This window comes from Halichondria panicea, chromosome 6 (assembly GCF_963675165.1).
Source record: "Halichondria panicea chromosome 6, odHalPani1.1, whole genome shotgun sequence".
NCBI classification, from domain to species: Eukaryota; Metazoa; Porifera; class Demospongiae; order Suberitida; family Halichondriidae; genus Halichondria; species Halichondria panicea.
Window position 1 is genome coordinate 212,884 of NC_087382.1, and position 11,899 is coordinate 224,782.

Consider the following 11,899-nt stretch of genomic DNA (forward strand, 5'->3'; position numbering starts at 1 on the left):
CCAATGCCATCTGTCGCCCTCAAATCAATAATTATTTTTCTAACAAAACGGTTAATACCAAGGTGTCCTCTTTAATTTGATAAAGCACTCAACAATTCATAAATTCAAGAGATGCAAACACAGACATTGAAAACTGAAGGACCAATACACAATAATGGCTATGGCAACAGTCCAGTCTTTATTTCTTGCCGGCTCCAATTTTAGCTTTCTTTATGCCTCGCACTTTCTTTTGTCTGTTTTTCCTCTCCTTGCGCTGTTTGCGGCTAGGTCTCTTTACATCATACAGCCCCATCTAGAGGTGTGTGTGTGTGTGTGTGTGTGTGTGTGTGTGTGTGTGTGTGTGTGTGTGTGTACTACACACAGCATAGTGCAGATAATGAGCCCAATAAAGTTATGGACTTTCCATTTAGAGCTATGGCTAAACAAGTTTTGTGGAGGGAAGAGCACTGTCTTTCATAGAGAGATACCTAATACAACTAGATAACTAAAGTGTAAACCCTCGGCTGATGACACGATAATAAAGAAACCAGAGGAGATACAACAAATGTAGTGCACGTAGTATGTATGACCACAGTACACAATGTATAATTATGCCTCGGTGCGCATGCGCAAGCGAGGTATACGGTAGTGTGTCTGTGTGTGTGTGTGTAGACTGCTACAGCTGCTCAAGGATGAATCAAGTGCAAGTAAGAGTTTCTATAGGCTTCTAGTCATGTTTACTTGGATTTTAATTCGTGGATTTGCAAAATAATGCTTCGTTCTCGAGTTATGCCTAGTTTTGCTTACTTGGAATGCCATTGCAGCCTTTTCAGAAGAGCACGTAGTCAAACTTGTTTACCGAGTGTTGCTACTCTACTTAGTAGTTAGCTCTGCACTAGAACGCTAGCTATTGGTAGCTGCAAGAGTGAGAAGAGAGCTGCAAGGCTCTGCTAATGCAGCCATTAATGAACTTTTGGCATCGATCGTTTTTAACAACAATCATGGTCGATCATTACCCACTCTAAGAGTTTTTGCATGCAAATTGTTTATCATGACTTGTGTGTAAAAGCTATTAGTAGCTTTATGTTATGTAGCTTTGGCATCTCCACCGAGGCATCAGCACCTGTGGTGCTTTCATTATAATAGAGAAGAGAGTATCGAACACAGGCATACTGTACACCAGATGTAAGCGGAGAGTAACACGACTTCCTGTATCTGTCATGGGCTTGGAATTTGCACACTGACCAATCCAAGTGTAGGTGATGTAATGTACTTTCTTGATACACTAGCTACATCACCTACACTGGATTGGTCAGTGTGCAAATTCCAAGCTTGTGACAGACACAGGAAGTCATGTTACTCTCCGCATATATCTGATACACAGTATCACTATGCCTACGTTCGATACTCTCTTCTCTATTATATACTCTTGGTAAGACTAGCATAGCATAGCAATCAAACTAAACCAGACTGAAGGCATGCTAAAACAGTGGTATGGACTGTCACAGCAAAGTAGCCTAGAGTCTTAGAAGTATGACTCGAGTCAGCAAAGAAGACAACACAATAATAGTTCTAGCTTTCTACCTACTTTAGTGACCCTTCTTCATTGTTCCTGGTACAAGATAACTTGCAGCTAGCTCAACGTGCAGTTTATTTAAGCTTTAACATCACATTTAACTCCAATAACTTGTTGTGCGAAGGCTATCCATGCTGTAAACCCAGTGCTTATGGCATCCAGGTGAGTAGACTCAGATGTCACAAAGAAACAAACCAAACGACTAACTATAACCCGCTGGCCGCGACACGGCCTCGGGTTAACAACCATTATTATAAGGGTCATAATATTTTCAATACTGTACACACCATTATCACCAGGGCTGCATTGAGGGGGGGGGCAGATTCATTTGTACTGCTATAATTCTGACGCCCCTCCTACATTTTTAATTTGCCCCCCCCCCCCCCCCCCTGATCCAAAATCCTGGATTCAGCCCTGATCATAATTTATTCTCTCTAGTGTTCTCTACTGCACACACTTACCCTGGCTAGTCTGTATTTTGGCTCATTCTTTTTCAAGAAATCCATGGAGTCATAGATGAGAGCGAAACCAGTTGACTTGCCACCTCCAAAGGCAGTCCGGAAACCAAAACATACAACGACATCCGAAGTGGTCTTGTACATCTTAGCGAGAATATCTTGGAGCTCTTTCTTGGGCACGTTGGCTCGGCCAGGATGGAGCACATCCACAATCTGAGGGGGAGGGGTGAGTAGTTAGGATAAAGGGACTGGAATTTCTCACCAACGAAGGGCTTATACGGTATATACTGGATATGTAACGCCCAAAATAAAGATTATGCCTTAGCTAACCTAACCTTGTCACACCTACTAAGTCCACATACAGTGCTAACAATTTTTCGACTCGGGCACTATTATGCGGGTCATTGCGTATTTGTACACTATAGGCTTTCTCTCTCTGACTCAACTGGGTACTGATAATTATCAGTACTCTATACCATATAATTTATTGCAAATTCTATGTAATATAAATTGATGGCCGGTTGACTGCTGACTCACCATTTGCCTCCGCTGAAGGAGACGGTTGGTGAGGAACTTCCTCGTACGAATGGTGCAAGCTTCAGACTGTATACAAGGATGAAAGTAAGAGCACAATCAACATGTGGGATATGCAGACACACGGTGGTTCAGTGTGTTTGCTATGAGGCATACTATGTACTTTGTTATGTACAACAGCAATCACAAGGCAGTATTATTTATGGTTATTAATTCTACATTTATACCCGAGGGAAAGGGATGTAAAATTACAAAACGAGAAATGAGGCTATCAAGTATAAATGTGTAGACCTGATATTGTCATATTATTGTAAGAAAAATGGATGCAAATGGATATTTATTGTACAGTACTCACCATGCTGCTTTCTTGATGCACGGTAAAAAGAGAAGGACCACGTGGTGCTCTGAGCCATTATACCGTTGATTCGCGCATGCACACTTGGTGTGGGGTTTTCCCTTATCAAGAGTGAAGGTGGGGCTGGCCGGCTCACTTCGGGGTATAGCCGCGGAAGGATTCACAATAAAAAAAGTTTGTTTCAAGTTTTTATAACTCTGGTATAATTATAATATAAAATACAAATACCTCATGGTAATAAGAAATACATATAGAATTGACATAAATAACTAAAGTCACAGCTTTCAATTAACACAGTCACAAAATGAGCATGAATCATGTGAAACGTCATTGCCCTAAAATGATGAACACAGTTTGAGACAGCAGAGTTGCTATCAAATGTCCCTATATAACATGCTTGCTGCCCCTAGCGATGATCGTGTCCTCCACCTCCTAACGTGTGCATATTCTTGCTGACGGAGCCGCTCTTTGTGGCAACATCGTCATGTGATTGGTACGTAATATAGGGAGGTCGTCGGGTAAGGGTCATCAACTTCTCTCTGAAAGTCCGACTGAGAAAAAGAGTATTGCAATAATTATATTATTACGAGCAACAAGCAAAATCTTTACCGACAAGACTTCCGATAGTATTTATCAGATGTGAAAAAATTGTTATAAATGACTCTAAAATGTTAACTAAAAGGTAAAAACTTTTAGACACTCGAAGTTATTAAAGTCTATTTGCGTTGAGTTCGGCCCCGGAAGTTACATAGTCAATTATGGCTTTATTTATGCGTAATGTGGTGGATAAGTATGAGGGACTTCTATAATATGGAAAATGCTAACTTTTAACTGGTTGGAGCAGTTCGACAGCATAATTATAGATAGAAGCGCTTTTTAACAAGGAACCCAATACTGGTACATGAAACTTCGAATTACAGTGAAGTACAAATGTATGAAAAGTTATGACAACTTTATCTCAACACAAATAGAATTTAGCAAGCATGTACATACCGTATAGAGTATAAATGTTCGTGGTTTTCGCGGATTAGGCATGAACCGTGAACATTTATAACCGTGAATTTAATATTCCATGCATGTATGCTGCAAAAAAGGCGCTATTACATGAAAATTAAATTCGCAAAAACCTTTCTAAAGGCACATCCGCGAAAATTTATACCCTCGAAATATACCCGCTATACGGTACATGACTTGTAGTAACTTTAGGTAAAGAGAGTCTACAGAAACCGATAACATGAACATACATTATAACATATACTGAATCGTTAGAAGCATGCTTCTATATTTCTACGTGAAACACACAAAGGAGCTCACCCTATAGCCATGACATCATCTGTTTTTTTACTGTTTCCCGTCCAGATGGCAATCTTGTCCCCCTTGCCTCTGATCTGCACCACGGCTCCTCGCACCTCGTCAGAGCTGTCGTCAAATCCTTCTCCTATCAGAAGCATTATCTGCGTGGGTGTGGGTGTGTGTGTGTGGTGTGTGGGGGAGGGGGATTGAGGTTGTGTGATACTTGTCCACCTACTGTAGGCAGGTGTGGAATTGTGGTTACCCTATAAGCAGGTCACCCTCTATAATACAGCCGGTTAATGGGCACCAAAGTCTCCATAGCACGTGTTTCAACCCGTGTTATAGCAGGTCACGTCTTTATTACCCAAGGTGCGTGGGCGGCCATCGGGTACAGTAGTCGTCTGGTTTTGTTTGTTTGTAATAATTATGTGAGTCTACTCAGCTGGATGCCATAGCACTGTGTTAACAGCTGGATAGCCTTCACACAACAGTTTTAATAGCGGCAGATTTGATGTTAAAGCTTTGTTGTCGAATAAAAGTAAGAAGCTTAAACTTTACACGTTGGCAGCTATATACTCCTGGCCTTTATTCAAGGTAGACCTATTATGTATTTACAGCTGAAGTGATCCCATACCATGAACAATGGAAAAGGGTCACTAAAGTAGAAAGCTAGAATTGTGACTTGGTTTGTTGTCTTGGGAGGCTTCTTTGCTGACTCTGGATACCGGATCCTAGCACTAGGACCATACTTCTCTAAGACTCCAGCTTCTTTCTTCACTGTGATCATACAATGTAGTCCACAGTGCATGTGTACCATGCACTGCTCAAATGTTTCAGCATGCATCCAGTTTCTATAGCTCCTGAGTTGCTGTGCTAGACAGCTGAGTCATACATACCTACATGCACTGCATTATTATATCACCCCTCTGTTATCATGTCACCAGCCGAGGGTTTGTTATGGATAAGTGTGCACACTCACTGTCTCTAGCCAGAACGAGTCCAGTACATCTCTCCTGTCCTTCTTGTCTATTTGGAGCAGCCATCGCCCACCCTTGATGTTCTGTGCGTCCTCCCAGGCCGGCTGAATTCCATCCTGTGGTGTGTGTGGTGTGCTCAGGTAAATAGATGATAGTGTGTGTGTGTGTGTGTGTGTGTGTGTGTGTGTGGTGTGTGGTGTGTGTGGTGTGCGTGTGTGGGTGTGTGTGTGTGTGTGTGTGTGTGTGGTGTGTGGTGTGCGTGTGTGTGTGTGTGTGTGTGTGTGTATGTACGCATACATGGAGGGGTACCAGTTATACATGAAAAATAGATTGTTACAAAATGCACAAGACAAAGTGTGTAAGCTTCACGCAAACACACACAATGGAAGGGACTTTGTGGTAAAAAATGTAGGATTCCAAACCATTGTGTAGGTGTCATACGAACTTACTAAATTTCAGCCACATGACAAGAATTCCCCAAATGACAATACCTTAAAGAGCATGTAATCACATCCAGACTGTATCATGCTTGGGGGCTTTATGTGGTTGAACACCCTGCATGTGTGTGTGTGAGGGGGTAGTAGCTTTGTGAGCAGTGACAATATAGTAATGAAGTAGCTACAATGGCGGTTGTGTAGTGAGTAAAGGACAATGCCAATGGAGTAGTTTCAATGGCGTGCGAAGAATGACAATACTAATGGAGTAGATATGATAGCTAGAAGACAATGGTCATATTCCCCTAGTGGATCAGTGAGTAACACCTTTGATGGGGGGTGCCCACATGAAATAACTTAGGGGATGTCAACATACAACTAACATTGTACTCTAACAGTGGACTCTGAACCACATACCCGCAAACTCCCTGAAATCTCACGCATACATATGTGGTGTGATGTGGTGTGCGGCTAGTTCCAAATCAATAGAATCTTCCCTTACCCTATCCCTTTAAATCTGGATACCTCAAAAATGATCTATAGGCCCTCCACTACAGTACAGGCACCATCAATACTATATTCTGCTGTATAAGTTTTAATGCAGAGCAGAAAGAGTATACCAAATAGCACAAAAAAAAAAGATTATAATTATAGATAGGTCTCCCAATAATTATTATAATGCGACTCTAGAGTGTACTACCGTATAATAGCAGAACATTTTCGGTGGGGTGCAAAATTTCGTATTTTTCGAACAGTAACGCGAAAATTAAAACCGGGATAAACTCTCAAGTATCAGTATTTCACATGCAAAGCTATTGGTGGGTGTGGTTTCCTGGCAAATATTAGAACCTACGAACATTTCTGCTGAGGACTCTGGAGCCAAATAGCGAAAATGTGAAAGTTTCTGCTATACGGTAGTACACACACAGCACACTATTGTTATAACTTACGACCAGAAGTCCTCCACCTTGAGACAGCAACAGATGGTGCACATGCAATGATAGTGCAAAGGTCAACTCTTACACATCAAAGGTATGCACACATATTACGTCTACACAACATGTGGGCGGTAAGAACAGGACATTGAAAGTGGAACTTAAACGTTATTGGGGAAGTATAGTTATCTTTTATTGTAAATTGTAGTGGTCTAGCAACATCTGGACCAAGCCAAATAAGGGGACATCAAAATAACTCTACTCACACCGTACAATGGGGCCCATGCTGACAACACATGCTATGGGGCTGGCCTGTACTATAGACTAAGAAGGTAACCTGCTTACAGGGTGACCAAACTAGACAGGCTTCACTGTGGGAGAATCAAGCTGTACAGACTTCAAGCACCTAGTAAGACTGCAACATGTTCTACTACACACATGTTGTATAACTTACAGTGTCAAAAGATATAACATTTTTCAGATTGTCTTTCCAGTCTTTCGATTTATCTTGCTTCAAGTACCACAATGACCACCTATGTGTGTGTGTGTGTGTGTGTGTGTGTGTGTGTGTGTGTGTGTGTGTGTGAGTGCGGTGTGAGTGTGTGAAGGATCGGGGAGTGTATGTGTGATACATAAATTATCGGAGAATTATGCTCAATCAAAAACTATACGATTGTAGATGTAGTCTTTACAAACTTTACCAACACACTGTACTACATGTTGTGATCCAATAAACACATAACAAGGTAGGTCTACACCCACGTACTGCACATGACTAGACACTACAACTGGCTTATATGGTTCTACAAGATGTGGACATGCAATTCTAACCATGACTACTTGTTAACCCTAACTCCGTTCTTACCACGCCTACTGTATAGTCCATACCTAGTGCCGTACATGCCACGTTATCTGACTACGTTACTCAGGAGTAGATATGATAGCTAGAAGACGATGGACATTAGTGGATCGATGTGTACGTGTCAGGTGATATCAGGGACACGCCCCTCTCCATAGTGTTAGTGTGTACATGTACAAATCACAGCTAAACCAACATATTTCAGAGAGTAGGGCTCTCTGTGTGCTCTACATAACCCCCGTACTTGTTTTGTAGAGGGTGCTTCTCAGGAACCACTTCTTCTGCGGCCATTATTGGTGCACTGTCTTCCTATAGCAGGCCACAAGGAAACAGAGGTCAAAGGTGGGCACTTTCAAGATATTGACTAAAACTCACTTTTTGTTCAGTTTTGGACGTAGACATGCTTTTCAATAGGTGGAATAGTAACTAGTTGTTGATGATACACGTTCTTGATGGATAGATCACAAGAAAAACGCTAAAAGTACTAGTTATAGTTACACACATGTGGTAGAAATAAAAAAATAACTTGTCTTGTTAATGATCTTTACCCATTATAATTATGACAATTCATAGTACAATTATTGACCTTGATAAAGATGCCCTTGGTACAGTTCTGCTTCTCTTCTAAAATAAAAATCACACACCAATATAGAAGTCATCTAATATAGTTAATAGTATTGTTCTTTTGACGTCTACACAGTCGCTTTTGACGGATATGTACAATTACAGTGATCAATAAATGGAAGATAGCCAATATCAAAGCAATCAGTATCGGAATGCACAGAATATCCATTCTCCGATGAACTTCAATTTTCAGTGGTAGTTCGTTGAATTCATCATCTCCACCACATGAGTTGATGTGCAAAAAAATTGACAGTTCTTCTTTGTGAAAGTCAAACCACTTGTACATGTTCAAATTGACTGTTTTTTCTGTTCGTGACATTTCCATTCGTTGTCTACTCCTCTCTTGTATAGCAGTCAGATCATATGTTACCAAATTCAAAGTCTCAGTGTTTGTGAATCTTTTAGTCGCAGGGTTCACACAAAACGTATAGTAGTCCGATACATTCACAGTATACAGTGAAGTAGCTTCTCCCGATTTTGTTTTTTCACAGATCTTATTATCATCCTGAGGATCAGAACAATTCCACACGTACTGATCTGGACAATTTCTAGGCTCCGATTTTATGAACCAGAACTCGACAGGAATACTCAAATTGTTAGTGACACTGTAGTTTGAACCCTGAGCCAAGTAGAAAGGTGGAAAATTAAGCCTGTGCGTTATTGTAGTACTAGTAGGTGCATCTTCACGTGATATATTTGCTAAATACAATGTGGAGCTTCCTCTAGTACTCTCCATTGTAAAAGTAGCTGAAGAGAGCCAGAACGGATCGATGCCAAGGTCGATAGCTAGCATAACATCTTGTTGGCTACATACAACACTCAACGGACTGCTACTTGTTTGTTTAGGGACACTGTTAAGAACAATGATGACCGTGATCGAACCAAGTAGAAGCCAGATCAAAGCTGATGCATGGATGATAATCCACTTTCCCCTTTCTTTCATTTTTCTCTTGTTTAGATTTGTTTGTCCTAAGTAAAAATCCAGTGCACATTTAAATTTACTTAATAGACAAAATTAATACCGTCGCGATATTAATGCAAATGGTAATTACAATAAACATCACATACCAAACGTGTTTCTCAGTTTATGGTAATCATAGTATTTTTGAGAGTATCCATTTCCAACCATCGAAGATGCTCCCTCTCTGATCGATGTGATCGTTAGGACTGAACTGACAGACTCTTTGTGGAACATGGCACCAATTTCTATACAACAATGTACAATAATTATAATTACTTATTGTTTGAGACAAGGATCAGTGTATCTGTCGTACAAGCAGAATAGAGTCTACTGTAATAATACACTGCATGAAAAGATGCACCTACCACAACACATAAACATTAAACTACACCAATTGAAATGGTCCCTATAATGAACATACGAACTTACGTGGATCATAAATTGTTTTCTTGCTGATCTCTTCTGTTAGCGACACTTGACGAGTGAGCATGTCTTTGTACTCACTCTCTAGCAAATCTGCCAGCTCATTGTGAGCATCACCAGCGTCAGCTGCACTGCTCCTTAGACACCAGATAAACTTGAGGAGATAGTCGTCATGGCCACACATGGGTACCGCTGTGACAAGAAGATCTATCTTCTGGTAATCAAAACATTTCGGGTCAGTGTATTTCTTTCCAGCTCTATCAGAGATCAAGGACTCTTGCATTAGATAAGGGAAGATTGCAACATTCAGTTTAAAAGCAATGGTTTTTCTGTTCTTTTTCCAAATGAAATTGGAAACCTGTTTCTGATGGCTCGTTGAATCTGTAGAATTGAAATAGTCTTGGGGAATATTATATAGAATAATCTCACCATCCATAGTCAGATCCTTGAGATATGAAGTTCACTAGATCTTATGACAAATTAGATCTAGCTAAAGTGCTACAGAATTCATCTATATAGCTATTGCATTTGCCAGTAGAGATCTGTCAGGTACTATGGTAGTATATACCATTTATGCCAAGTTATGGGTTGTAAGCATCCCATGTCTAGCACTCCTGCATAATGTGGTTGAGCTGGGGAAACTTTGTAACTGTGTAGGGCTTCCTATAGCTACTCTCAGGGGATTCTCTCCTATAACCAGTGAGACTGGCTGTCTAGCCAAAACCAGTATAAAATAGAATGGATTAAGCTCTAGGAGCAGAATACTTTATTAGTAGAGACTATCTGAGTACAGATTCAAGTTTATTGTCTGTATCCAATACTGAAAAACGATGGGAACAAGGTATCCTGCATACATTGATGTGGAGTCGACTTTAATAGACCTCTCTCCCTGTATTGTAAGTATACTTAGCAAAAATCTAACTACCTGGTATGTAGAAAATGGCTAATTAAGTCATATTCCACATCACATGATTATTGTATTGTATACTGATCCTATTAGATATTTACTGAGGTTACCAAGACAGAGTTTCCTGTAGATCTACATGAAGTTGTCAGTAAACAAGTGACTAGCATCAAACAGTTCGTCAAGGGACAAAGTGAAGATAAAACACTTGATGCATATGTAACAGTGAAATTGTACAATATCAACTCTACAAATGACCGGTCAAACGTTGAACCCTATGTAACTATTGTCCAACAAGCTGTGCAAAAAGTGGTTAATTGCAAGTAAGTATACCTCAGTTGTATTAATTGGTGTGAAATGATAGCTATAATTTTTTTAATTTTAAAGCTAAGTTATAAAGCTGTGATCGCATGTATATACCATAACTATAGCTATAAAATTATAGCTGTCATCGCAAATAATTCAATCTAACTCGATCACTATATATAGCTTACACAACTCCCTTTGTAAAATCTGGGCGGCATCAGTGATATAGAGCTCCCCCATGCATGCAGAGCATTTTTTTTATTTTGGTCAATTGGCCATGTCACAAGTGTATAATTATATTTGCTATATACACCAAGACAGTCACTAAAAGAGTTTGCACGCATTAATTGCTATAATTATGTCACTATTATTGCACCTTGTTATGACCATAGTAAAATTAATACATGTTTAGCTATGCTATTCAATACAGACAGATTTTTTATAGTATAGTTGGCAGTGCTATAAATTCATTTCCATTTTTCTGCAGCGTGGTGGTGAAACCAATATACAATAAAGATTCGGATGCAAATGCACTGGATGCTGAGGCTGGTGGTTTTGCTAAGGCTAACGAATTTTTTATCAGCTTCACGGAAGATGTTGTTCCTTCTTTTACACATGTTCCCCAATATAATAATTATTGATTACCCTCATCCCCAACAATAATAAAATTACTACACGCATGCATGCAGTACAGCTTTAGTCTTGACCCAAAATCTGCATGCAAATCAGACTGAGTATGTTTTTATCATTTTGTTGTGACAGTAATGCATGCCGGTGTGATTGATTCAACATTTTCTTTTGTGAAAGTTTACAATGTCAGTAATAAATAAACAGTAGAACATTTTGTAATAATTGCTCAGATATATATATAGCTAAAGCTTAAAGACGCCCTTAATTGTTACAATACATACATGTATACTGCTGCTATAATTATAGTCTGAGAGTATTATAGTCTGAAAAATCACATTTTTATCCCACTAGTTTAGAGGATGGGGATACTTGTGCGGACTGTGAATGTGTGTACTGTGTACACAGGGGAATAGTTAACATTTTTGCATGGTTTTTAGCTAACATATAACCCCGTTCTTGCCATGCCTAGTATCGTCCACATCATCTAGATTAAAGGGTAATTATATTAGCCTCCCTTGCAGGCTCTCCTTTTTCTGTTCTTCTTGTTACAGTTCTGCTATAAAATCTATACATATGCACATGTGGTAGAAGGTAAAAAAATAACTTGTCTACCAACGGTGTTTAATTATCCATCATATAGCGGGTTATTTT

At 39.8% G+C, this 11,899-nt stretch overlaps 3 protein-coding genes and 1 long non-coding RNA gene across 4 annotated transcripts; 1 reads left to right on the forward strand and 3 right to left on the reverse strand.

Annotated features, from left to right (window-relative positions):
* Positions 1 to 70: 70 nt before the first annotated feature.
* LOC135337657 (small ribosomal subunit protein eS24-like) lies at positions 71 to 2,996 on the reverse strand. Its single transcript, XM_064533645.1, has 4 exons — positions 2,903 to 2,996; positions 2,551 to 2,616; positions 2,017 to 2,226; positions 71 to 292 (listed from the first exon to the last, which is right to left on the reverse strand). The coding sequence occupies exons 1-4, from the start codon at positions 2,903 to 2,905 to the stop codon at positions 179 to 181; spliced, it is 393 nt and encodes a 130-aa protein (XP_064389715.1). The 5' UTR covers positions 2,906 to 2,996; the 3' UTR covers positions 71 to 178.
* An 81-nt stretch (positions 2,997 to 3,077) lies between these two features.
* LOC135337649 (eukaryotic translation initiation factor 4E-like) lies at positions 3,078 to 7,946 on the reverse strand. Its single transcript, XM_064533623.1, has 8 exons — positions 7,776 to 7,946; positions 7,645 to 7,709; positions 6,996 to 7,074; positions 6,557 to 6,573; positions 5,664 to 5,727; positions 5,175 to 5,288; positions 4,217 to 4,356; positions 3,078 to 3,453 (listed from the first exon to the last, which is right to left on the reverse strand). The coding sequence occupies exons 1-8, from the start codon at positions 7,800 to 7,802 to the stop codon at positions 3,309 to 3,311; spliced, it is 651 nt and encodes a 216-aa protein (XP_064389693.1). The 5' UTR covers positions 7,803 to 7,946; the 3' UTR covers positions 3,078 to 3,308.
* Positions 7,947 to 7,966: 20 nt separating this feature from the next.
* Positions 7,967 to 9,998, reverse strand: LOC135337620 (uncharacterized). The gene is made up of 4 exons (XM_064533589.1): positions 9,838 to 9,998; positions 9,415 to 9,789; positions 9,093 to 9,230; positions 7,967 to 8,993 (listed from the first exon to the last, which is right to left on the reverse strand). The coding sequence occupies exons 1-4, from the start codon at positions 9,842 to 9,844 to the stop codon at positions 8,056 to 8,058; spliced, it is 1,458 nt and encodes a 485-aa protein (XP_064389659.1). The 5' UTR covers positions 9,845 to 9,998; the 3' UTR covers positions 7,967 to 8,055.
* Positions 9,999 to 10,136: 138 nt separating this feature from the next.
* LOC135337667 (uncharacterized) lies at positions 10,137 to 11,424 on the forward strand. The gene is made up of 3 exons (XR_010395217.1): positions 10,137 to 10,304; positions 10,409 to 10,635; positions 11,106 to 11,424. It is a non-coding gene; the product is annotated as an uncharacterized LOC135337667 (long non-coding RNA).
* Positions 11,425 to 11,899: the final 475 nt, after the last annotated feature.

What these genes read in the sequence shown, in the direction of transcription:
- LOC135337657 (XM_064533645.1), bottom strand. An exon ending in TCCTTCAGCGGAGGCAAATG is followed by an intron (nt 2,227 to 2,550) that starts GTGAGTCAGCAG and finishes CCTCCCCCTCAG; the next exon opens with ATTGTGGATGTGCTCCATCC. An exon ending in CAAAATACAGACTAGCCAGG is followed by an intron (nt 293 to 2,016) that starts GTAAGTGTGTGC and finishes ACACACCTCTAG; the next exon opens with ATGGGGCTGTATGATGTAAA.
- LOC135337649 (XM_064533623.1), bottom strand. Translation starts at nt 7,802, where the DNA reads ATGTCTACGTCCAAAACTGAACAAAAA. An exon ending in AAGCACCCTCTACAAAACAA is followed by an intron (nt 7,075 to 7,644) that starts GTACGGGGGTTA and finishes ACACACACATAG; the next exon opens with GTGGTCATTGTGGTACTTGA. An exon ending in GATGATGTCATGGCTATAGG is followed by an intron (nt 3,454 to 4,216) that starts GTGAGCTCCTTT and finishes TCTTTTTCTCAG; the next exon opens with TCGGACTTTCAGAGAGAAGT.
- LOC135337620 (XM_064533589.1), bottom strand. An exon ending in GAAAACAATTTATGATCCAC is followed by an intron (nt 9,231 to 9,414) that starts GTAAGTTCGTAT and finishes ATTGTTGTATAG; the next exon opens with AAATTGGTGCCATGTTCCAC. An exon ending in TAAACTGAGAAACACGTTTG is followed by an intron (nt 8,994 to 9,092) that starts GTATGTGATGTT and finishes ATTTTTACTTAG; the next exon opens with GACAAACAAATCTAAACAAG.